The sequence below is a fragment of the Scyliorhinus torazame genome, chromosome 10, assembly GCF_047496885.1.
Source record: "Scyliorhinus torazame isolate Kashiwa2021f chromosome 10, sScyTor2.1, whole genome shotgun sequence".
In the NCBI taxonomy this organism is placed as follows: Eukaryota; Metazoa; Chordata; class Chondrichthyes; order Carcharhiniformes; family Scyliorhinidae; genus Scyliorhinus; species Scyliorhinus torazame.
In genome coordinates this window covers 165,881,528-165,905,849 of record NC_092716.1, presented here as the reverse complement: position 1 = coordinate 165,905,849, position 24,322 = coordinate 165,881,528, and the positions used below count along the sequence as shown (strand labels likewise).

The 24,322-nt window shown below is 46.8% G+C and overlaps 1 protein-coding gene and 1 non-coding gene across 9 annotated transcripts in view; both read right to left on the bottom strand.

Annotated features, from left to right (window-relative positions):
- The window catches only part of pidd1 (p53-induced death domain protein 1), a 173,229-nt gene that overhangs the window by 90,230 nt on the left and 58,677 nt on the right, over window positions 1-24,322 (bottom strand). For all 8 annotated transcript variants that reach the window (XR_011949587.1, XR_011949588.1, XM_072518909.1 and 5 more), the window contains 6 exons: window positions 22,072-22,154; window positions 10,249-10,583; window positions 9,153-9,566; window positions 8,506-8,709; window positions 1,309-1,363; window positions 1,022-1,220 (listed from right to left, as the gene is read on the bottom strand). Coding sequence is in view for 6 of the 8 variants with exons in the window: in XM_072518909.1 (XP_072375010.1) it covers window positions 1,022-1,220; window positions 1,309-1,363; window positions 8,506-8,709; window positions 9,153-9,566; window positions 10,249-10,492 (1,116 nt within the window). In the remaining 2 variants the exon portion in view is untranslated. The remainder of the gene's footprint in view (window positions 1-1,021; window positions 1,221-1,308; window positions 1,364-8,505; window positions 8,710-9,152; window positions 9,567-10,248; window positions 10,584-22,071; window positions 22,155-24,322) is intronic.
- Window positions 19,072-19,178, bottom strand: LOC140385012 (U6 spliceosomal RNA). The gene has a single exon (XR_011933275.1). It is a non-coding gene; the product is annotated as a U6 spliceosomal RNA (small nuclear RNA).

The following is a 24,322-nucleotide window of genomic DNA, read 5'->3' as shown; positions in this document are numbered from 1 at the left end:
GGAATGGGCCCAGGTAGGGTGTCCTTTCAGAAGGTCGGTGCAGAATCAATAGGCCGAATGGCCTCCTGCTGCACTGTAGGATTTCTATTGTTCTATGATAAATGTGTGGACAGGACTTTTCGATAGAGGTGAAAATCGTGGAATCATTTAAAAACCATCTGAAAGCTGCACAGAGAGGTACTTCGGCTCTTTCAAGAAGGACAAGTCTGGGTAGGATGGTTTTCCTGATCATTAGACAGCTTGTGATTGCTTTGACATCACTTTAAATGGCTCCACAATCACTCCTCCATTGTCAGTCACGTCATAATTATCAATTGCAGAATATCCCCATTAACTAATATCTGTGTCCTAATTAAGGATATGCCAATGTATTTTTGGAAGGAGCTGCCTAAGGAGAACTCTGCTATGAATTATCAAAGAAAGGGTAGAAATCAAAGATAGAGGGAAAGAGGCAGAATTTAAAATAGCATATGTTCACGATGAGCAATGCCACAGGGGATCTGCTGGAATAGGCACACTACTCTTGTCCTTAGCATGTGTCCATCACACTTCAAGGTGTCAACTTTCTTCGACACAAAACAATCAGAAAAGAGAAATGGTGCCAAGCTTCGAACATGCAGCCTGAAATTTGCAAGCATCTTTCAAACAAATTCAGATGTACAAATATACATGTATTTGGTGCAGTGAGTTTGTTTTAATGCACCATATTTGTGCATGGAATTACTCCTGGAGTGAAGTATCGTTTCCTCAAAGTCTTACAAATGAAATAAAATATTGAGGCTTCTGTCCGGTATCCTAGCAACTGTTGGGATCTGTTCCGGGATCGTAATCGAAGGCTGTATTTATTTAGCACCAATTGGCCTTTGTAGCCTCGGGGGGGGGGGCGGGGGAGGGTCACTCTAACTTAGCATCAGAATGACGGACAATCTGTGGTCTCATGCCTCTGTCCCTGCAAAGGTTTATCAGACAATTTACTATGAACAATGCCAGGCAACATCGAGTAATTTAGACCAAAATGTACCTTTTCAAACTGTACCCCATGAGGTAGAAGTTCCAGGATCCGGCTTAGTAAGAAGTCATGATGCCTCAGTTTCACCTGCTGTGGGTCAGGGGTTGTGACTCTGCACGTGATTACTGCCAAGGATACTGCCTCAGGTGGGAAGTGGATTTCAATCCCACAGGGCAACACAATATTGCAGCCTTCAGCAGTGACAGTGAAGCTGGAACATTTAATTGATGCAAAGGTTTAATCACACAACCACAAACAACCAACTATATCCGATTTAATCAAACAACAGCTGAGTGTACCTGTCTGCATCGGATGCAAGGCATCGGACCGGGATTTGTTTGGGTTTGGCACGATCTGTATAAAATGAGAAAATAAATCGAATATCAACTGTTGTGGAACATAATCGCCTCCTTTGTACAAATTTCTGTCAAGTAATTTCAAGCAACTGTCAGTACATTTATTGTTTTGGGAATATAATTTCCCATTTCACTAACCTGAATTGCCCCGTAAGTCCCAAAGCAATAAAACCATGAGTGACAGGCGCAGGCCAATCACATCAGTGAAAACTGACATTAAAAATGTTTCTCTTCTCTTCACTTAACATGGGGTCCCTTTGTGTTGTATATCTTCATTCTGGCTTGTGCGCAGACACATTAGGTCCAAAGATGTACAGATTAGGTGGATTGGCCAGGCTAAAATTGCCCCCAAGTGTCCAAAAGATGTGCAGGTTAACTGGGGTTACAGGGTTATGGTGATAGGGCGGGGGAGTTGGCCGAGGTAGGGTGCTCTTTCAGAGGGCAGGTGCAGACTTGATGGGCCGAGTGGCCTCCTTCTGCACTGTAGAGATTCTATGATTAAGTGGGAGTAACCTAATAAGAGATTTGGATAATGTCGTAAAGCACAAGATCAATATTTACCCAATCTGTCATTCACGCAAACCCGGAAATTGGGCATCTACCAGTGATCCTGACATTCATCCAGTACTTCCGATCAATTTTAAAAAAAATTTTAATCCTCTTTATCATTTCCACTATGCATAATAACAGTATAAGATGGAAGGCTGATAGCACAGGATACTGTGTTCCTCCAAGGGTAAATTGCATTGGAAATCTTACTTTTTTCCTGCATTCATTGGTGACTTAATCTGATACGGCTACAATGGACCCATATAAAAATGTCACAGGGAGGGGTTTTGTCACTATGAATGTTACAAAGTCCCCCGGTTTTTCATTTCAAGCCTCTCCACAGACAGTGCACAATGTGAGAGCCACCACCCAACAACACGGATGGTATATACCGCCCTCAAGTGGTATGTTCAATTAGTGCTGGAGAGTCGAAAACAACAGAAATATTAAGGCTGCACATTGCAACACCATTATTCCCAGCCCTAGAAATTCAGTGAGACTTATTTAAAAATGCAAATTATGATACCTACGTTCATTAAAAAAAAGACTTACAATCGTTTTCAACTGAATTCAATTGAACTGCTAGGTAACCGTGCAAGGATTATTTTCAATAATCTCTACATCAATCTCCATCATTGTAATGTACGTTTATATTACGCCATGTAAAAAGGAAGTAATTGCAACACTAATTAAAAAGCAATGCTCCAAAGATATCTGGATACTCATCTAGTATAAAATTGGAGAAATTAGAGACATTCGTACAACATAACATATTAAATGGACAACTATACAAGGAGGAAACTGAATGGATATAAACAGTGGTACAGAGCTTCAAGGGGTGTACCAGTGACTTGGTTGGTAAATGTATGGCCCAGTGTGAAATTTAGGTGTACGACCACTCTGGTTCCAGATGCAACCCTTCACCTGTGCCAATCACACTGATATTTGTGAACACCCTGAGAGGGGTGATTTACAAAAAAAATCTTCATCAGCCTGTTTGAAAGAACAGATACAACTATCAATCAAGGACAGAATATGGCTTGGCTGTAATGCCTGCTATGGTCTGTTGAGATTTACCGGCTTGGCTAAATAATTGGAGAAGGTAGTGACGAGGCTGTATCGGGACGGTGTGGTGGCACAGTGGTTAGCACTGCTGCCTAACAGCGCTAGGGACCTGGGTTCGATTCAAGGCCTTGGGTCACTTCTGTGCGGAGTCTGCACGTTCTCCCCGTGTCTGCATGGGTTTCCTCCGGGTGCCGGCTCGGTTTCCTCCCACAAGTCCTGAAAGACATGCTTGTTAGGTGCATTGGCTATGCTAAATTGCTCCTTAGTGTCCAAAGATGTGCAGGTTAACTGGGGTTACGGGGTTATGGTGACAGGGTGGGGGAGAGGGCCTAGGTAGGGTGCTCGTTCGAATGGTCTGTGCAGACTCAATGGCCCAACTGATCTTCTTCTGCACAGTAGGGATCCTATGTATTCTACAGATCTCAAGGTGAGACTGTGGCTACAGTGATGGAAGAGAGACAGAGAATAAAAGGATCTTTCAAATGAAGCATGGTGGTGAGTGATGCTGCATCAGTGGAAGGGTCAATCTACTGCCCTTCACTCAGTTGTCAATCACAGTCAACATATATGGGCATCGGTCAAGCAGAACCAGGAGAGAAAAAAGGAGAAAACAAATCGGGTACGGGATTCTCTGTCCCGCTGCACCTATTTCTGGTGCGGCGCGCCCCTGCCGGCAGCGGGATTTTTCCGTCCCGGCAACCAGCCAATGGTGTTTCCCATTGTGGGCACCCCCACCCCATTGGGACATCCACGGGCGTGAGTGCGCTGCTGGCGAATCGGAGGATCCCACCGATGGAGAATCCAGCCCCAGATATTTAAGTTTCACTGGACCATTCCCATTTATTTCCTAAAGGAATGGGTAGCAGTGCCATCAGCTGTAGCTTGAAAGTAACAGACCCCAGTTGTGATCTCAAATATGCATTACATGATGTACAGCGTGTGGAGGGTAAGGTCATGGCAGGAGTCGGGGTGGAGGATAAATTTAGAGTACCCAATTCATTATTTCCAATTAAGGGGCAATTTAGTGTGGCCAATCCACCCACCCTGCACATCTTTGGGTTGTGGGGGCGGAACCCACGCAAACACGGGGAGAATGTGCAAACTCCACACGGACAGTGACCCAGAGCCGGAATCGAACCTGGGACCTCGGCGCTGTGAGGCAACAGGGCTAACCCACTGCTCCACCGTGCTGCCCCTAGTCAGGGTGGAGGATAAGGAGAAGGCCCAAGAGAGAGTGGACTCTCCCAAACTGTTAGCATTCTTTGCAATGATTTTGTATTTCTAAAAGTTAGTGCCAAAGGACTACCAGTGGCAAGTGAACATAATGACCAGGAAAGACTCAGATTTAAAATAAAAACAAAAATACTGTGGGTGCTGTAAATCCTAAATAAAAGCAAGAAATGCTGGAAATAATCAGCTGTTCCTAGAATCATGGAAGGTTCATGGCCCAGAAAGAGGCCACTTGGCCCATTGTGTCTGTGCCACCCAGCCTAATCCCACTTTCCAGCATTTGGTCCGTAGCCCTGCAGGTTACGGCACTTGAGGTGAATATCCAGACTCAAGTTGAGAGTTTCTGCCTCTCCTACTCTTTCAGACAGAGTTCCAGACCCTCACAAACCTCCAGGTGAAAACAATTTCCTTATCTCCCGCCTAATCTTTCTACCAATCACATTAAATCTATGCCCCCTAGTCACTGACCTTCTTGCTAAAGGTACTAGGCCCTTCCCGCCTATTCTATCTAGGCCCCTCACAATTTTGTACATCTCAATCAAATCTCCCCCCAGCCTCCTCTGTTCCAAGGAGAACAACCCCAACCTATCCAATCTTTCCTCATAGCTGCAATCATCCAGTCCTGGCAACATCCTCATAAATCTCCTTGTACCCTCTCTGGTACAATTACATCCTTTCTGTAATGAGGTGACCAGAACTGCGCACAGAACTCAAGTTGTGGCCTAACAATGTTTTTTTAAAAAACATTTTATTAAAGGTTTTCATAAAATATCAATAACAAAATGAGAAAGAAAAAAGAACCCAACAGGGTTAAGTACAAAACACAATCTAAAAAAGCAACCCCCCAAACCCCTCCCCCCCCCGTACCTAAATAATAAATTAACATTAACACCCCGACTTAAGACAACAGGTGTGTACACCCCCTCAGACCCTTCCAGTGTAAATAACATAAACAAAAATAAAGTAAACCCGCCCCCCCCCCCCCCCCCCCCGCCCCCCGAGCTGCTGCTGCCATTGACCAGTGTCTACCGTTCTGCCAGAAAGTCTAAGAACGGTTGCCACCGCCTAAAGAACCCTTGTACCGACCCTCTCAAGGTGAATTTCACCTTCTCCAATTTAATGAACCCTGCCATATCGCTGATCCAGGATTCCACGCTTGGGGGCCTCGTATCTTTCCACTGAAGGAGAATCCTTCACCGGGGTACCAGGGACGCAAAGGCCAGAATTCCGGCCTCTTTCGCCTCCTGCACTCCTGGCTCCTCTGCCACCCCAAATATTGCGAGCCCCCAGCCCGGTTTGACCCTGGATCCTACCATCCTCGACACCGTCCTCGCTACGCCCTTCCAAAATTCCTCCAGCGTTGGGCATGCCCAGAACATATGGGTGTGATTTGCTGGGCTCCCTGAGCACCTAACACACCTGTCCTCACCCCCAAAGAACCTGCTCATCCTTGTCCCGGTCATGTGTGCCCTGTGCAGCACCTTCAACTGTATGAGGCTGAGCCTCGCACATGAAGAGGAAGAGTTCACCCTCCCTAGGGCATCTGCCCACGTCCCCTCTTCGATCTCCTCTCCCAACTCCTCCTCCCACTTACCTTTCAACTCCACCATCGAGGCCTCCTCCTCCTCCTGCATCACCTGGTAAGTTTCCGAGATCTTCCCCACTCCCACCCACCCCCCTGAGAGCACCCTGTCCTGTACTGTGTGTGGCAGTAGCCGTGGGAATTCCACCACCTGCCGTCTGGCAAACGCCCTTACCTGTAAGTACCTGAAGGTGTTCCCCGGGGGGAGCCCATACTTCTCCTCCAGCTCACCCAAGCTCGCGAACTTCCCGTCCACAAACAGGTCCCCCAATTTTTGTATGCCTGCCCTGTGCCACCCCGAAAACCCTCCACCTGTTCTTCCTGGGGCGAACCGGTGGTTCCCCCATAATGGGGTCCACGCCGAGGCCCTAACTTCCCCCCTATGCCGCCTCCACTGCCCCCAAATTTTGAGGGCCGCCACCACCACCGGGCTCGTGGTATACCTCCCTCAGTGCCAGCGCCCCCAGACTCGTACCCACACAGGACGCCGTCTCCAGCCTCTTCCATGAAGCCCCCTCCCCCTCCATCACCCACTTGCGCACCATTGTCGCATTGGCGGCCCAGTAGTACCCACAGATGTTGGGCAGCGCCAGCCCCCCCCTATCTCTACTCTGCTCCAGGAACACCCTTCTCACCCTCGGAGTCCCTCGCGCCCACACAAACCCCATTATACTCCTGTTAACCCGCCTGAAAAAAGCCTTCGGGATAAACACGGGGAGGCACTGGAACAGGAACAAAAACCTTGGGAGCACCGTCATTTTGATTGACCGCCAGGGACAGCGGTAACGCATCCCACCTCTTGAACTCCTCCTCCATTTGCTCCACCAGCCTTGTAAAGTTAAGCCTATGCAGGGCCCCCCAGCTCCTGGCCACCTGGACCCCCAAATATCTGAAACTCCTCTCCGCCCTTTTTAGTGGGAGCTCGCCAATCCCCCTCTCCTGGTCCCCTAGCTGAACTACGAACAGCTCGCTCTTCCCCATATTGAGCTTGTACCCCGAAAAGTCCCCGAATTCCCTAAGCATCCTCATTACCTCTGGCATTCCTCCCACCGGGTCCGCCACATACAGCAGCATAAAGCGACACCCTATGCTCCTCCCCACCCCGCACCAACCCCCTCCAGTTCCTCGACTCTCTCAGTGCCATAGCCAGGGGTTCAATCGCCAGTGCGAAGAGCAGGGGGGACAGGGGACACCCCTGTCTCGTCCCTCGGTGCAACCGAAAGTAGTGGCCTAACAATGTTTTATACAGTTCCAGCATAACCTCCCTGCTCTTATATTCTATGCTTTGGCCAATAAATGAAAGGATTCCATATGTCTTCTTAACCACCTTATCAACCGGTCCTGCTACCTTCAGGTATCTGTGAACACTTACTCCAAGGTCTCTCATTTCCTCTACTCAGGTCAGGCAGCATCTGTGAAGAGAAGCACAGTTGCTTAAAAAAGACACCTGTCGAAGCTTTTCACCTTGCACTCATCAGGATATTCGTAAGTATACTAAATGTAAATTTATACTTCATGAGAAGAGAGTGCTGATTGGTTGGTAAGTGGACTCTGATTGGTGGAGGTCTTTCTTGGAAGATGCAGCAATTAACTGTTGGCTGGCAGTTAACTGCCAAACTTTGTTGAAATTCAAACCTGGCAAACTCTGATTGATCAAGTCATTGTCCTGGGGAATGAACCAGAGAATGGCTGTCCCCTCTTATGTTCAGTTGAAATAGACACAATGTGTGTACAAAGAACAGGGCTCTGTGTGCTAATGTATGTAGCTTCGAGCACGCCTAAGTGCTTTCCATTGCGAGCCTGACAGATAATCTCAAAATGGTCTTCAGCATAATTCTGAGCACACTCAATTGTTGTCCAATTTACAGCTAACGTTGGACACTGTGTTTAGAGTTTTGCATGCTTGGGCTGGTTGGACACAGTCAGTAAATTGGCTGTTGCGAACAGCCAACGGGACATGCTGGTGTGTAGCTAGTGCATTTTCCATGGCAACACATCTACCAATCAGAGTCGACTTGCCAACCATAAATTGTTGTTCCTTTTACATTTAGTATTCTTATGAAATCTGGATGAGCGCAAGACGAAATGCTTCGATATGTGTCTTTTTCGGTAATACTTAAGTTCGGCAGTATCAAATGACTATTTAGAAACACAGGTCAGAATTTTTCAGTTGTGGCTTTCTGAACAGAATTGGATAATTATCTGAAGAGAAAAAGCTTGCAGGTCTTCAGAGAATAGGGAGGGAAGTGGGACTAGCTGAGTAGCATTTACAGACAGCAAGCACAATTAAGCCAGGCTGAAGGCCTATTTCTACGCTTCAAACCATTCAATGATTCTATCTTCATGTTCCCCGGCTTGGGAGAAATCAAACCAAAAATCCAAAGTTTCCACTCCTGATCAGCACCCAGCTGATATAAAAGGGGCACCTTCCTCCTCCCATAATTAAATGGTTCATTGTTTCAGCTCAAAGCATGATGAAGGACCGCTGGAATGAGCTACCGGATGATCAATCAGCGACACCTGTATACATCATTTCTTGTAAATTTCAAAGCAGTACTGGAAACATACACAGCACATTTCATGGTTCACAATAGTCAGTGAATTTAAAGAGACAGTAAGAATTTTGTTCAGGAAATACATAAATACACAACAAGTTTCCATCAAGGTGCAAAGTTGCACACAGTGAAATGAAACACAAATGACTGATTCAATACCTTGTCTTTCAGGGCTATCTGGCACCCCTATCGGATTGCCCTTCAAATGCACAAAGGGGAAATTCTGAATCTCTGGAGGGACGAAGCGCAGGCTGTTGTTCTGCAGGTCAAGTCTAGACAAGTCGGGAAGGCGAGCAAGGGATGCTGGGACAGTAACAAGTTGATTGCTGTGCAGATGCAATTCCCTAAGAGACATCAGGTTTGCTGTGTGCAGGGACATAAAGCTTTGTGTCATTTATAAATGCTGCTTAAAATGCATTGTTATATGAGCATTTAAAATCACATCGCATCACTCTCCCAACATATTAAAAATGAAAAGATACAAACAAAATTTTGGAATATTGCAAGACTAGTGAAGATTATCAACAGATAGCAATCAATTTATTAATTATAAATATAGACAGATAGATTGGAACCGTAAACATTAAACATGCTGTAGCATGAACATATAATCAAACGTACGAAAAGAACTTGGATGTTACATGATCAGACAAGTGAAAAATAATTCAAACATTTTACATGTTATTATCTTTTAACAGTTCACACATCTTAATACGATAACTATTATCTCACATTAATGATGTATAATCTTACATCAAGGTACATCATTATTCTAGTAATTGGAATTGTTTTACAATTAAACTCACCGAGCGAGGCTGGCACAGTTGTTAGTTTATTGCCCGAAAGATCCAATCGCAAACAACTGTGAAGATTTCCTATCTCGTTGGGGAGCCGTTCCAGTTCGTTTTCAGATATATCTGCTGTCTGAAGGGCTGCAAGTTCACCGATGCTCCCAGGCAGCTCTCTCAGCTGGTTTTTCATCAGTAAAAAGGAGGTCAGTTTTACCAGCTTGCCAATGCTTTCGGGTAGTGCAGCCAGTTGGTTATGGCACAGCTGAAGCATTGTTAGCTCCTTCAGCTCAGTCACACATTCAGGTAAAGAAGTAAAGCTGTTGAAGCTCAAATCCAAGTGGGTCAAGTGCTGGAGATGGCTGAACTCCCAAGGCAAAGTTGCCACCAGACCACGCTGGCACACACCATATTCATCCTTAAGATGGCCGCCTAGTAAATTAAATTTAATAAACGCCATTAGGGCAAGAACAGTGCAGTGTTTCAATGTCCAGGAATACGCTCAGGTATTTCTGCATAAGATTCGCACATTAAGATATAGAATAATGACAGCGATCTTGATGATTGGAGCTACAAAGTCAATAGATTAGTAGATGTTTTCCAAGATATTTGCTTGCCTGTGTACACAGCACTTCCTACAGCTCCATCCCAACCTTTAGAACTGTAAGATATCAATCCAAGTAATTCTGTCATATGTGAAAGGAAATCAAGAGGTTACACTGTCACCTCAAGCACATCAGCAGCTCTAGATAATCTAAAGAATATTTCAGGATCCAAATTTTTCTAGTAAGTTCTGAAATACGCATTACTCATCAAAATGTAGCCTCAGACCAAACAGTGAAACTTTGCAGAACAAAGAAAGTAATTTAAACTTAGAAAATAATCGGTGCAATCCAAGTCACACGGATTGCTTCATTTCATATGGTACTTAGCTGTGGAAAAGATTAGACGTACCAGGAATTGCAGGAAATTTGTATATTACTCCAGCAGAAATTAATTTACTCAAAGAAAATCATGTTAGACATCACTTCAAAAAATCAAAAATAATTACTCATAATTAAAACTACAAGAGAGGAAGAACTGATGGAAATCTATTTGTAACGACATCCATTACCTTTAAGTACAAGTGATTTCAGCCTCCTTAGTTCAGGAATGATGGCGAGTGATGTACCAATTTGCTCCTCATTGCAGTTTAGTCGTAGAAACTCAATCTGTCGCACCTCCTCTCTGCGTGTTTTGTAAAGTGCAGAAAAATGGCTGCAGCTGTTTGGAAACACGTCTAAATTCAGCCTGTTGTCTGCTAAGTACACACCTGCAGTGCCGACAGTGCCGGTTTCCCCGAACAGCAATTCGGCCATCTTTTACCATTGCTCAGCTGCGTGAGGTGCATGTTCCAACAAGTCGGCAGACATAGAAGTTTTTTCACAACAAAACTCCCTCAAGAATAGGCTGCAACATAAATGATCGGTAAAATGAGACAGCCATAAATTAACATTTTCACTGTACATCAAAATTATTACCATAAATTATATTATATATTCCAAATGATATCATAGAATCCCTGCCGTGCAGGAGGCCAATCACCCATTGAGTCTGCACCGACCCTCCGAAACAGCACCCTATCTAGGCCCATGCCCCCACCCTATCCCCTTAACCCAGTAACCCCACTTAACCTTTTGGACACCAAGGCACACTTAAAAAATATATATTTTTTAATTTGGTTTTTAACATTTTATACATAAAACAATGCAAAACACAACAACAACCCCCCCCCCCCCCCCCACTCTCCCAATCAATAAAGAATATTCTCCCCATCCCTACCCCCAATCCAACTCTCTCCCCACCCATGGCGGCTGACGGTAACCAACTCTTTGAAATGAGGAACAAACAGACCCCATCTCTTGTGGAACCCCTCACGGTAAACTTAACCGTCTCCAAATACACAAACTCCATCAGATCCTCCAGCCATACCATGGCACTGGATGGAGAGTCTGACCTGCACCCCAACAGGACCCGCCTGCGAGCAATCAGCGAGGGGAAGGCTAAAACGTCTGCCCCCACTCCCATCTGCAGCCCCAGCAAGTCCGACACCCCAAATATGGCCCCCGGGGCACTAGGCTCCAAATCCAAGTGCAAGATCGCCGACATGGCACTGAAAAACCTCCAAAATTTCTCCATCTTCGGCAGGACCAGAAAATATGTACATGGTTGGCCGGACCTCTTCCACACTGTTCGCAAGCGTCCTCCACCCCCTTAAACAACAGGCTCACCCTTGACCTTGTTAGATGGGCTCTGTGCACCATCTTTAACTGTATTTTTTTTATTTTAAAAAAATATATTTTATTCAAATTTTTCGGCCAGACAAAACAATGCAAAGGGTTTTCCCTTTTTACAACCGTAAAACAATATATATATAACAGTGACCATTTTTAACAAATAAATAAATAATATATAAACTAAATGGCAACTGCCAGAACAAAAATAATAACTCTCCCAGATAATAAAATCAAACAATCCAATATACATAACCAAGTACAAATATCTATACAAAAACATCCGAGGACCCACCCGAGCCCTCCCTGCACCCCCCCTCCCCCTCCCCCCTGGGTTGCTGCTGTTACCTTCCCATTTCCTTTATCGTTCTGCGAGGTAGTCAATGAACGGTTGCCACCGCCTGGTGAACCCTTGAGCCGAACCCTTTAGTGCGAACTTTATCCGTTCTAGTTTTATAAACCCTGCCATGCGTTTATCCAGGTCTCCACGCCCGGGGGTTTGGCTTCCTTCCACATAAGCAATATCCTTCGCCGGGCTACTAGGGACGCAAAGGCCAAAACATCAGCCTCTCTCGCCTCCTGCACTCCCGGCTCTTCTGCAACCCCCAAATATAGCCAACCCCCAGCTTGGCTCGACCTGGACCCCCACCACCTTCGAAAGCACATTCGTCACCCCACCCAGAACCCCTGCAGTGTCGGGCATGACCAAAACATGTGGGTGTGGTTTGCTGGGCTTCTCGAGCATCTCCCACACCTATCCTCTACCCCGAAAAATTTACTGAGCCTTGCTCCGGTCATACGCGCCCTGTGCAAAACCTTGAATTGTATCAGGCTTAGCCTGGCGCACGAGGACAAAGAGTTTACCCTACGTAGGGCATCTGCCCACAGCCCCTCTTCAATCTCTTCCCCCAGCTCTTCTTCCCATTTTCCCTTCAGCTCATCCACCATGATCTCCCCCTCGTCCCTCATTTCCCTGTATATATCCGACACCCTACCATCCCCCACCCATGTCCCCGAGATCACTCTATCCTGAATCTCCTGCGTCGGGAGCTGCGGGAATTCCCTCACCTGTTGCCTCGCAAAAGCCCTCAGTTGCATGTACCGAAATGCATTCCCTTGGGGCAACCCATATTTTTCCGTTAGTGCTCCCAGACTCGCAAACGTCCCGTCTAAGAACAGATCTCTCAGTTGCACAATCCCAGCTCTCTGCCATGCTCCAAATCCCCCATCTATTCTCCCCGGGACAAACCTATGATTATTTCTTATCGGGGACCGCACCGAGGCTCCCGTCCTTCCCCTATGCCGTCTCCACTGCCCCCAAATTTTCAGTGTTGCCACCACCACTGGACTTGTGGTGTATTTCTTCGGGGAGAACGGCAACGGCGCCAGTGCTTGTAGGCTGGTTCCTTTGCAGGATGCCATCTCCAATCTCTTCCACGCCGCTCCCTCCCCTTCTCCCATCCACTTACACACCATTGAGATATTGGCGGCCCAGTAGTACTCACTTAAGCTCGGTAGTGCCAGTCCCCCCCTATCCCTGCTACGCTGCAAAAGCCCCCTCCTCACTCTCGGGGTCTTCCCAGCCCACACAAAACTCATGACACTTTTCTCGATTTGCTTGAAAAAAGCCTTCGTGACCACCGGGAGGCACTGAAACACAAAAAGGAATCTCGGGAGGACTACCATTTTGACCGCCTGCACCCTACCCACCAGTGACAGGGGCACCATGTCCCATCTCTTAAAATCCTCCTCCATCTGTTCCACCAATCGTGTTAGGTTAAGCCTATGTAAGGTTCCCCAACTCCTGGCTATCTGAATCCCTAAGTACCGGAAATCTCTTGTTACCTTCCTCAGCGGTAAATCATCTATTCCCCTGCTCTGCTCCCCCGGATGCACCACAAACAACTCTTCCCCATATTCAATTTGTACCCCGAGAATTCCCCAAACTCCCTGAGTGTCTGCATTATCTCAGGCATCCCCTCCACTGGGTCCGCAACATACAGCAATAAATCATCTGCATACAATGATACCCGGTGTTCTTCTCCTCCCCTGAGTACTCCCCTCCACTTCCTGGAGCCCCTCAGTGCTATGGCCAGGGGCTCAATTGCCAATGCAAACAGTAACGGGGACAGGGGACACCCCTGCCTCGTCCCTCTATAAAGACGGAAGTAGTCAGACCTCTGCCTGTTCGTGACCACACTTGCCACCGGGGCCCTATATAGCAGCTGTACCCATCCAATAAACCCTTCTCCAAAACCAAATCTCCTCAACACTTCCCACAGATAGTCCCACTCCACTCTGTCGACTGCTTTCTCGGCGTCCATCGCCACCACTATCTCCGCCTCCCCCTCTGGTGGGGGCATCATCATCACCCCTAGCAGCCTCCGTATGTTAGTGTTCAGCTGTCTCCCCTTAACGAACCCATTTTGATCCTCGTGGACCACCCCCGGGACACAGTCCTCTATCCTCGTCGCCATCACCTTGGCCAGGAGCTTAGCATCTACGTTCAGAAGGGAAATGGGCCTGTAGGACCCACACTGCAGCGGGTCTTTTTCCTTCTTCAAAAGTAGCGATATCGTCGTCTCCGCCATAGTCGGGGGCAACTTCCCCCTTTCCCTGGCCTCAGGAAAGGTTCCCGTCAAAAGCGGGGCCAGTAGGTCCATATATTTCCTATAAAATTCCACCGGGAATCCATCCGGTCCCGGGGCCTTCCCCGCATGCATGCTCCCAATCCCCTTTACCACCTCCTCCATCTCAATCTGTGCTCCCAGTCCCGCCCTCTCCTGCTCCTCCACCTTCGGGAGTTCCAGCTGATCCAGGAAACACATCATTCCCTCCTTCCCTTCCGAGGGCTGAGCCTTATATAGCCTCTCATAGAGTGCCTTGAACACCCCGTTCACTCTCTCCGCTCCCCGTTCCATCTCTCCCTCCTCATCTCTCACCCCACCTATCTCCCTCGCCGCTCCCCTCTTCCTCAATTGGTGGGCCAGTAGCCGACTCGCCTTCTCTCCATACTCATACTGTACACCCTGTGCCCTCCTCCACTGTGCCTCTGCCTTACCCGTGGTCAGCAGGTCAAATTCCACATGTAACCTTTGTCTTTCCCTGTACAATCCCTCCTCCGGTGCCTCTGCATATTGCCTGTCCACCCTCAAAAGTTCTCTCAACAATCGCTCCCTTTCTTTACCCTCTTGCTTCCCTTTGTGTGCCCTTATGGATATCAGTTCCCCTCTGACCACCGCCTTCAACGCCTCCCAGACCACTCCCACCTGAACCTCTCCGTTGTCATTAAGCTCCAAGTACCTTTCAATACACCCCCTCACCCTTAGAGATACCCCCTCATCCGCCAATAAGCCCAAATCCATTCTCCAGAGTGGGTGCTGTTCTTTTTCCTCTCCTACCTCCAGGTCTACCCAATGTGGAGCGTGGTCCGAAATGGCTATGGCCGTATACTCCGTCCCTGTCACCTTCGGAATCAGTGCCCTTCCCAAGACAAAAAAGTCTATCCTTGAGTATACCTTGTGAACATGGGAGAAAAATGAGAACTCCTTACTCCTAGGCCTAATAAATCTCCACTCCTCCCATCTGCTCCATGAAGTCCTTGAGCACCCTGGCCGCTGCCGGCCTCCTCCCGGTCCTGGACCTCGACCGGTCCAGCCCTGGATCAAGCACCGTATTGAAGTCTCCCCCCATTACCAACTTTCCCGCCTCCAGGTCCGGGATACGCCCAACATACGCCTCATAAAATTTGCATCATCCCAGTTCGGGGCGTATACGTTCACCAGAACCACCGCCTCCCCTTGCAATCTGCCACTCACCATCACATATCTACCCCCACTATCCGCCACTATGGTCTTTGCCTCAAACAGTACCCGTTTCCCCACTAAGATAGCCACCCCCCTATTCTTTGCATCTAAACCCAAATGAAACACCTGCCCCACCCATCCTTTACGTAGTCTGACCTGGTCCATCAGTTTCAGATGCGTCTCCTGCAACATAACCACATCTGCCTTTAATTTCTTTAGGTGTGCGAGTACCCGTGCCCTTTTAATCGGCCCATTCAGCCCTCTCACGTTCCACTTGATCAGCCGGGTTGGGGGGCTCTTTACCCCCCCCCCCCCCCCCCCTGTCGACTAGCCATCCCCTTTTTTAACCCAGCTCCTCACCCGGTTCCCACGTACCTGTATATCCCACCAACGGTGCCCCCCCGTCTCGACCACCCCATCCCATAATAGCTCCCCTTCTCCTTAGCAGCAGCAACCCAGCTAACCCCCCCCCCCTCCGCTAGATCCCCCTCTAGCGTAGTTGCACCTCCCATGTTGCTCCCAGAAGTCAGCGAACTCTGGCTGACCTCGGCTTCCCCGTTTGCCCTCGGCCCCCACTGTGCGAGGCCCCTTCCTTCCTGCGTCCCTGTTCCCGCCATAATTACCATAGCGCGGGAGCAAAGCCCGCGTTTCCCACTCGGCCCCGCCCCTAATGGCACATTCCCCATCTCCTTCCCCTTTCCGTCCCACCGGCGCCCACAGTTCCTCATACTCTCCCCCCCCCCCCAACATGGGGAAGAGAGAAAAGTTACAGGATCACAGAATTAACAAATTGAAAAATCATCCCCCCCCCCCCCCCTTTCCTCTTCCTCGCCCCACATAATCACCCCACCACATTGTCCCAGAAGCTCTTTCTCTCGCCAGACTATTCCAGCTTCTCGTCCACAATGAATGTCCACGCCTCTTCTGCCGTCTCAAAGTAGTGGTGCTTCCCTTGGTGTGTGACCCACAGTCTCGCCGGTTGCAACATTCCAAATTGAACCTTCTTTTTGTGAAGCACCGCCTTAGCCCAATTGAAACTTGCCCTCCTTCTCGCCACCTCCGCACTCCAATCCTGGTATACGCGGATCACCGCGTTCTCCCACCTACAGCTCCGAGTTTTCTTCGCCCATCTGAGGACCGTCTCTCTGTCATTGTAGCAGAGAAACCTCACCACTATAGCTCGAGGTATTTCTCCAGCCTTTGGTCTTCGCGCCAGAACTCGATAGGCTCCCTCCACCTCCAAAGGGCCCGTCGGGGCCTCCGATCCCATTAGCGAGTGAAGCATCACATATGTCCCGACGTCTGCCCCTTCTGCGCCTTCGGGGAGACCCAGGACTCTTAAATTCTTCCTCCTCGAATTATTCTCCAGTGCTTCCAACCTCTCCACACACCTTTTGTGCTGTGCCTCGTGCGTCTCTGCCTTCACCACCAGGCCCTGTATTTCATCTTCGTTTTCAGCAGTCTTTGCCTTCACGACCCGAAGCTCCAGCTCCTGGGTCCTCTGCTCCTCCTTTAGCCCTTCAATCGCCTGTAATATCGGGGCCAACACTTCCTTCTTGAACTCCTTCTTCAGCTCTTCCACACAGCGCCGCAGGAACTCTTGTTGCTCCGGGCCCCATAACAAACGGCCACCTTCCGACGCCATCTTGCTTCGAGCTTCCCTTCCTTGCCGCTGCTCCAGAGGATCCTCCGCAATCCGGCGGCTATCCTCTCCCTTATCCATGCGTGTCCGGGGGGATTCCCTACTGGTTTACCGCACAGTGTTTTTGGCCGTTTAAATTGCCGTTGGGGCTCCTAATAAGAGCCCAAAAGTCCGTTCCAACGGGAGGTGCCGAAACGTGCGACTCAGCTGGTCATTGCCGCACCCGGAAACTGACCTTTAACTGTATTAACCCTAGCCTTGCACACAAAGTTGAGGCATTGCGAAGTGGCAATTTAGCATGGCAATCCACGTAATCTTTGGTCTGCAGGAGGAAACTGAGCACCCGCAGAAAGCCCACGCAGACACGAGGAGAAGGTACAAACTCCACACAGAAATCAAACAAGGTTGGAATCGAACCCGGGTCCTTGGTAATTGTCTGTATTCCAGTTTTCTTCCCTCCCCATTTGAAGAGTATGACCTATATTGGGGCACAGTCCATAGCATTCCAGTAACTTGTCCACAGGGAGACATGGACAGGTTATTCAATCACAAAAGTAAGATAGTCCAGCTCAATCCTGTTCTCTTATGCACAGTGGTTAGCACTGTTGGTTCACAGCGCCATGGACCCGGGTTCGATTTCCGTTTGGATAACTGTGTGAAGTCTGCACGTTCTCCCCGTGTCTGCGTGGGTTTCCTCCATGTGGTCCGGTTTCCACCCACAAGTCCCGAAAGACGTGCTTGCTAGGTGAATTAGACATCCTGAATTCTCCCTCGGTGTACCCGATCAGGCGGTGGAGTGTGCCGACTAGGGGACTTTCACAGTAACTTCATTGCTGTGTTAATGTAAGCCTACTTGTGACACTAATAAAGATTATTATTATTATATGTGTGGGATAGAGACTTACATTTATACAGCACCTTTCACAAACAAAGTGCTTTACAGCCAATAAACTACAGTTGAATGTACAGTAGTTCACGGAGGCACAGTGGTTAGCACTGTCGCTTCACAGCACCAGGGACCCGTGTTCGATTCCCTGCTTGGGTCACTGTCTGTGTGGAATCTGCACGTTCTCCCCGTGTCTGTGTGGGTTTCCTCCAGGTGCTGAATTCTCCCTCAGTATACCCGAACAGGCACTGGAATGTGGCGACTAGGGGATTTTTACAGTAACTTCATTGCATTGTTAATGTAAGCCTACTTGTGACACTAATAAAGATTATAGTTATCGTATTAATATTGGATATGTGGCAGCCAGGATACATAGACCAAAATCCCAAGCAGCAATTATATAAATGACTAGGTCACCTGTTTTAATTGTAATCTAAGGGATAGGTATTGGCCAGGACATCAGTGAGAACTGCCAGTTCTTATTTGACTTTTTTATTCTTTCAGGGGATATAGACATCATTGGTTAGGCCAGCATTTATTGCCCGACCCTAATTTCACTCAAGAGGGTATTAGTGAGCCGCCTTCTTGAACCGCTGCATTCCATGTCATGTAGATACACTCAGTGCGCTTTGGGAGGGAGCACCTGGACTCTGACCGACCAACGGTGAAGGAACGACTATATAGTTCCAAGTCAGGATTGTGTATGGCTCGGAGAACTTGCAGGTGGTGTTGTTCCCATATGTCTGCTGCCCTTTTCCTTCTAGGTGAGGTTGTGGGTTTAGTGGGTGCTGTCGTAAGGGGCTGACTAGTGTCATGAGATAGTTTCTGCCCATTATTCTAAAGATGGTACCTGCAGCACTATAGCACCTACTCAGTACTGGACGCAGGTGTCCGCCAAGCTTACGTACTCATGTCTCTGGAATGAGCATTCTGCCTCGGAATTGAAAGTGGTGTCAGTGAGTCAGGGCTGTCAGCTAAAAGGATAAAAGTATCTTCTATCCTCTGGCTATAAGAGTCCTGTGTGAAATGAATTTGGACAGTATCAATCCAGCTCCTCGTCAGCTGAAGCCAACAAATACAAAATCATTGTAATTTAGGATTTTTTTTTTTAAATTTAGAGTACCCAATGATTTGTTTTTCAGTTAAGGGGCAATTTGCGTGGCCAATTCACCTACCCTGCACATCTTTGGGTTATGGGGGCGAAACTCATGCAAACAAGGGGAGAGTGTGCAAACTCCACATGGACAGTGACCCAGGGCCGGGATTGAACCCGGGTCCTCAGCACCGTGAAGCAGCAGTGCTAACCACTGCACCACCGTGCTGCCAGCAAATAAATATGGAACGTTTCACGAATTTGCGTGTCATCCTTGTGCAGGAACCATGCTAATCTTCTCTGTATAGTTCCAACTTTAGTATACGTGCTGCTGAAGTGAGCACATAATTTAGGAAAATTAACAATTTATAACAACAGCAACTTACATTTATATGGTTGCTTTACGATGATAAAACGTCCCAAGATACTTTACAGGGCCATTATCAAACAAAATCCGAAAGTAAACCAAATAAGGAGATATGAAGACAGGTGAATCAATGCATAGTGAAATAGGTGGGTTTTACCTCATGTTCTCTTCAGACTCATCTTGTCCTGACTAGTGTCATGAGATAGATTTACCTCCTGTACCCTCAATTATTCAATTTTGTCCCATCCTCCCAAATCATCCCCGCAGACCAGTAATATTTCCTCCCCTTCAAATATTTATCCAATTCCCTTTTGAAAGTTATGGTTAAATCTGCTTTCACCACCCTTCCAGGCTGTATCCTTCCAGATTATAACAACTGGTTGCTGAAACAAATGTTTCTTCATGTCACCTCTGCTTCTTTTCCAATCTGTTTCCTCTGGTGATCGGCCATTCTGCCACTAAAAGTAGTTTCTCCTATTTACTCTTTAAAACCCTTCATGATTTTGGACACCTCTATCAAATCTCCCCTTAACCTTAACTGTTCTAAAGAAAATTACCCCAGAACCGAAGATGTTGCATCTGCTGGCCTAGTCGTTCGAGATGAGAGATGTTGTGGGTTTTGGAGGTGCTGTCGAAGGAAGTTTGATGAGTTTCTGCAGTGCATCTTGCAGATGGTACACACTGCTGGTACATATTGTGCATCGGTGGTGGAGGGAGGGAGTGAATGTTTGTGGAAGGGATGCCAATTTCAAGCCTCTGACTTGCTCTTGTAGCCACAGAATTAATATGGCTGGTCTAGTTGAGTTTCTGGTCAATGGTAGAGTGGCCTGGATAGACTGGACGTGGAGAGGATGTTTCCACTACTAGGAAAAACTAGAACCGGAGGACACAGCTTTAGACTGAAGGGGGGATGCTTTAAAACTGAGATAAGGAGGAATTTCATCAGCAAGGAATCTGTGGAATTCTTTGCCGCAGAAGGCTATGGAGGCCAAATCACTTGAGTGTCTTTAAGACAGAGATAGAAAGGTTCTTGATTAATAAGAGAATTGGGGTTATGGGGAGAAGTCAGGAAAATGGGGATGAAAAATATATCAGCCATGATTGACGGCAGAGATGGTTTAGCACACTGGGCTAAACAGCTGGCTTGTAATGCAGAACAAGGCAGCAGCGCGGGTTCAATTCCCGTACCGGCCTCCCCGAACAGGCGCTGGAATGTGGCGACTAGGGGCTTTTCACAGTAACTTCATTGAAACCCACTTGTGACAATAAGCGATTATTATTATTATTCGATGGGCCGAATGGCCTAATTCTGCTCCTATGTCTTATGGTAACTCAGAATGTTGATAATGGGGGATTCAGTAATGGGGGATTCAGCAATAGTAATAAGGAGTGATGGTTAGATTCTCTCTTTTTGGAGTTTGTCACTGCCTGGCACTTGTGTGGTGTGAATGTTACTTGCTATTTGTCAGCCCAAGTCTTGATATTGTTCAGGTCTTGTTGCATTTGGACACAGACTGTTTCAGTATCAGATGAGTTGCGAACAGTGCAGTCATCTGTGAACATCCCCACTTCTGACCTTATATGACATAAAGGCGTTGTATAAATGCAAGCTTTTATTGTTGCAGTAGATATAAAGGATAAGGAGGCAGAAACATTGCTCACATGAACACAGAGTCAGGTATAACCCGAGAGTGCCTAGGGAGTGGAATGGAGTTCAGTAGCAAGGGAATGGAGTTTGTTTTAGGAGCTGGAAAAAGAGTTCCTGACCTTCCCAATGTCAGGTTGGAGAAAGCTATGACTCATGCTGCAGGATGAAGGACGGCAGGCTGTCCGATAGCACAGAGGCAGCGGAGTAAAGGCCAGACAATGCTGGATACTGAAACAGAACGTCTGAAATGTAAGATGTTCTATCTAACAGCACTGATATCTCTCACTTTGATGAATAAAACATTTAAAATACAAATTTGTAACTGTGTTCTCCAGTTCATCAATGTAATGAGGCACAGTTGGTGAATATCATGCTTTTATGCATTTCAGCTTTCAAACATATGCTGATGGTATCCAGCTGTGTCTCTCTACTTCTCTCAGTCCCTCATTGTCTTGATGCTGCTACACTGTTTAGACAATATTTAGTCTTGCAGTGTTCAGAACATTTTCCATTCAACATCAAGCCAAAGCCACAATCTTCAGTCGGCACTCATTTGCCATGAACTTCATTCCCCTCCTCACCCACACTCTCAGGTACAGTGCAGCATTTGCATTCTTAACATGTTCAACCCAAAGCTGAAGTTTAAACCCTGGCTCCTATCCATGACCATCAACAATCACTTACTTCCACCTCTGCAACATTTCTCACCACTCAACAAAAACAGCTTGCATTTAACGTGCCAAAATGCTGAAATTGCTTTAAAAAGCAGGCCACATAAGGAAATATTAGAACAGGTTAGCACCCCCCCCTCATAGTCGGTGTGGAGTTTGGGTCTCATGTCTGCATGAGTCTCACCCCCACTTCTCAAACATGTGCAGGGTAGGTGAATTGTCCATGCTAAATTGCCCCTTAATTGAAAAAAAAGAATTGGGCACTTTAAATTTATTTTAAAAAAGAACAGGTTAGCCAAAGCAATACATTTCAAGGAGCATATTAAAGGAGAAGAGAGAGGAGGAAAGGTGTCGGTTGGACGAAATTCAGAACTACGGCCCAAGTCACCTGAAGACATGGCCACCAATGGTCGGGAAATAAAAATCAGGGTTATACAAGAGACCAGAATTTCAGAAGCACAGAGATCATGGAGGGCTGGACATCTGAAGGAGTTCACAGAGATAGGGAGGAGTGAGGCAATGGAGGGATTCCTAAAAAAATTCTTCCCTACCTCAGAAGACAAAATCCTGAATTTGGTGGAAATAGAAAACGTAAACATCAAATGCTGGAAAGATTCAATGGGTCAGGTAGCATCTGTGGAGAGAGAAGCAACAGTTAATGTATCAGGTCTGTAACTGGAAAATGTTACAGATATAACAGTCCGAAAGCAAGTACGGATATGGGGGAGGGTTGGCGAGGATGAAAAACTAAAGGGAAATGGTGGAGTGCAGGAGTGATTTCAATGGCAAAAGGAAATGGCAATGGGACAACCAACGGAACATAGAAACAGGAGTAGGCCAATAAGTCCCTTGAATCTTTTGTGCCATTCAATGAGGTCATGGTGGATCTACGATCAAACTCCCATCTCCCTTACTACCAGCAGCACAGTGGTATTGTCACTGGACTAGCAATTCAGAGACCCAGGGTCATGCTCTGGGGACCCAGGTTTGAAACCCACCACAGCAGATGGTGAAATTTAAATTCAATAAAAATCTGTAATTAAAAGTCTCATCATGACCATGAAACCATTGTTGATTGTCATAAAACCCCATTTGGTTCCCTAATGTCCTTTAGGGAAGGGAATCTGGCTTCCTTACCTGGTCTGGCCTGCATGTGACACCAGATCTACAGCAATGTGGTTAACTGTTAAATGCCCCCGGTGGTCTCGCCAGTGACGCCATTTCCCATGAAATAAATTTTTAAAATCTGTGAATGCCAGATTTAAAATTAACAATTGATCAAACATTGCTGTTTGCAGTAGCTTTCCAATTTTCCAAACTGTAGAAGTGTTTCCGAATTTCACTCCTGAAAAATACTGTTCTAATTTTTAAACTATGCCCCCTAGTCTTACACTCCTTATCGAGCAGAAATAGTTTCTCTTTATCCACTCTCTCATTTAACCTTAAATACCTTGAAAAATTCATTCAAATCATCCTTTAATCTTCTAAATTCCAGGGAATACAACCCTCATGTCTGATCTCTTCTTGGGATTTAAAACTTGGAGCTCGGGTATCATTCTGGTAAATCTAGGCTGCACTCCCGCAAAGGCTAACCTATCTTTCTAAAGGTCAGAGCACCCTAGGTGTGATCTAAACAGGACTTTGTGTAGCTTTAGCATAACCTACACCCATCTGTATTCTAGCTATAAAAGCCAGCATTCCACGAAGAATATTTCTGTATCTGTCCATGACATTCTAATGATTTGTGTACTTGGATCCTTAAGTCTCTTTGAACCACCACTGAGTCTAGCCTTTCACCATTTTAGAAGGTACTCTGTCCTATCTTTTTAGGGTTCTCAGTGAATTAGCTCACATTTGCCTACATACAAACATATGAACAGGAGCACAAGTGGGCTACTTGGCCCGTGGATCCTGCTCCATTATTCAATAAGATCATGATTGACCTGATTGTAACCCCGACTTCACTACATTGAAATCTACGTGCCATAGTTTAGCCCATTCACATGGTCATGCTTCCATCTACGCTGCTCACATTGCCACCTATCTTTGTGCCGTCGCTAAAATCGGACACATCCCATCACCCTACTTCTTTGTAAATGAAGTAAATGTTTGAGGTCCTGGTACAGATCTTTGTGGGGACCTCTATCTTGCCAACAAGCGCCTGCCCATTATCCCTGCTACAACTTTGTTTCCTGTGACTCAGCCAATTTCTTCACCAGCTTAATAACATGCTTTCGATTCCGTAAGCTTCAACTTTATGACAACAACAATCTCTGAGGGACTTCATAAAAAACCTTCTGGAAACCTGTACAAATACCATTCTGATCTCTGCAAGCAATTTCATGATGCTTATTTACACAAGATGAAGAGGTTTCAAGTGGTTGCAGATTCAGCTATTGACACTTTAAAGGATCTGGATGATTGACAATTCTATGAGGCTGTAGTAACAAAATAGTATAGGGGTTGGGTTGGGAGCATGAAGTGACATGGATGGGACATGGGGAATATGTGAGGAGTGAGGGCTAGAGCTCATATCTGTTTTCATTATAACTGGGACAAGGCCTTTTAAACATCCCAACTCCATTCATGGCAGCCCCTGTAGTAGCCTCTGAAATGTTTCCAGGATCAGCCAGCCTGACTGCAGATCGCATCACCCCTACCTCACCTTCCCCCACAACCCAGATCACATATTTGCAGTACTTTCTCCTGAGGCGTTCTGGGGATATTTCCAATTCTAGCTACCTGTCTTGAGGATGAAGGTCTGGCCCTCTATCCTTAATTATACAATCTGATCATTTCCTG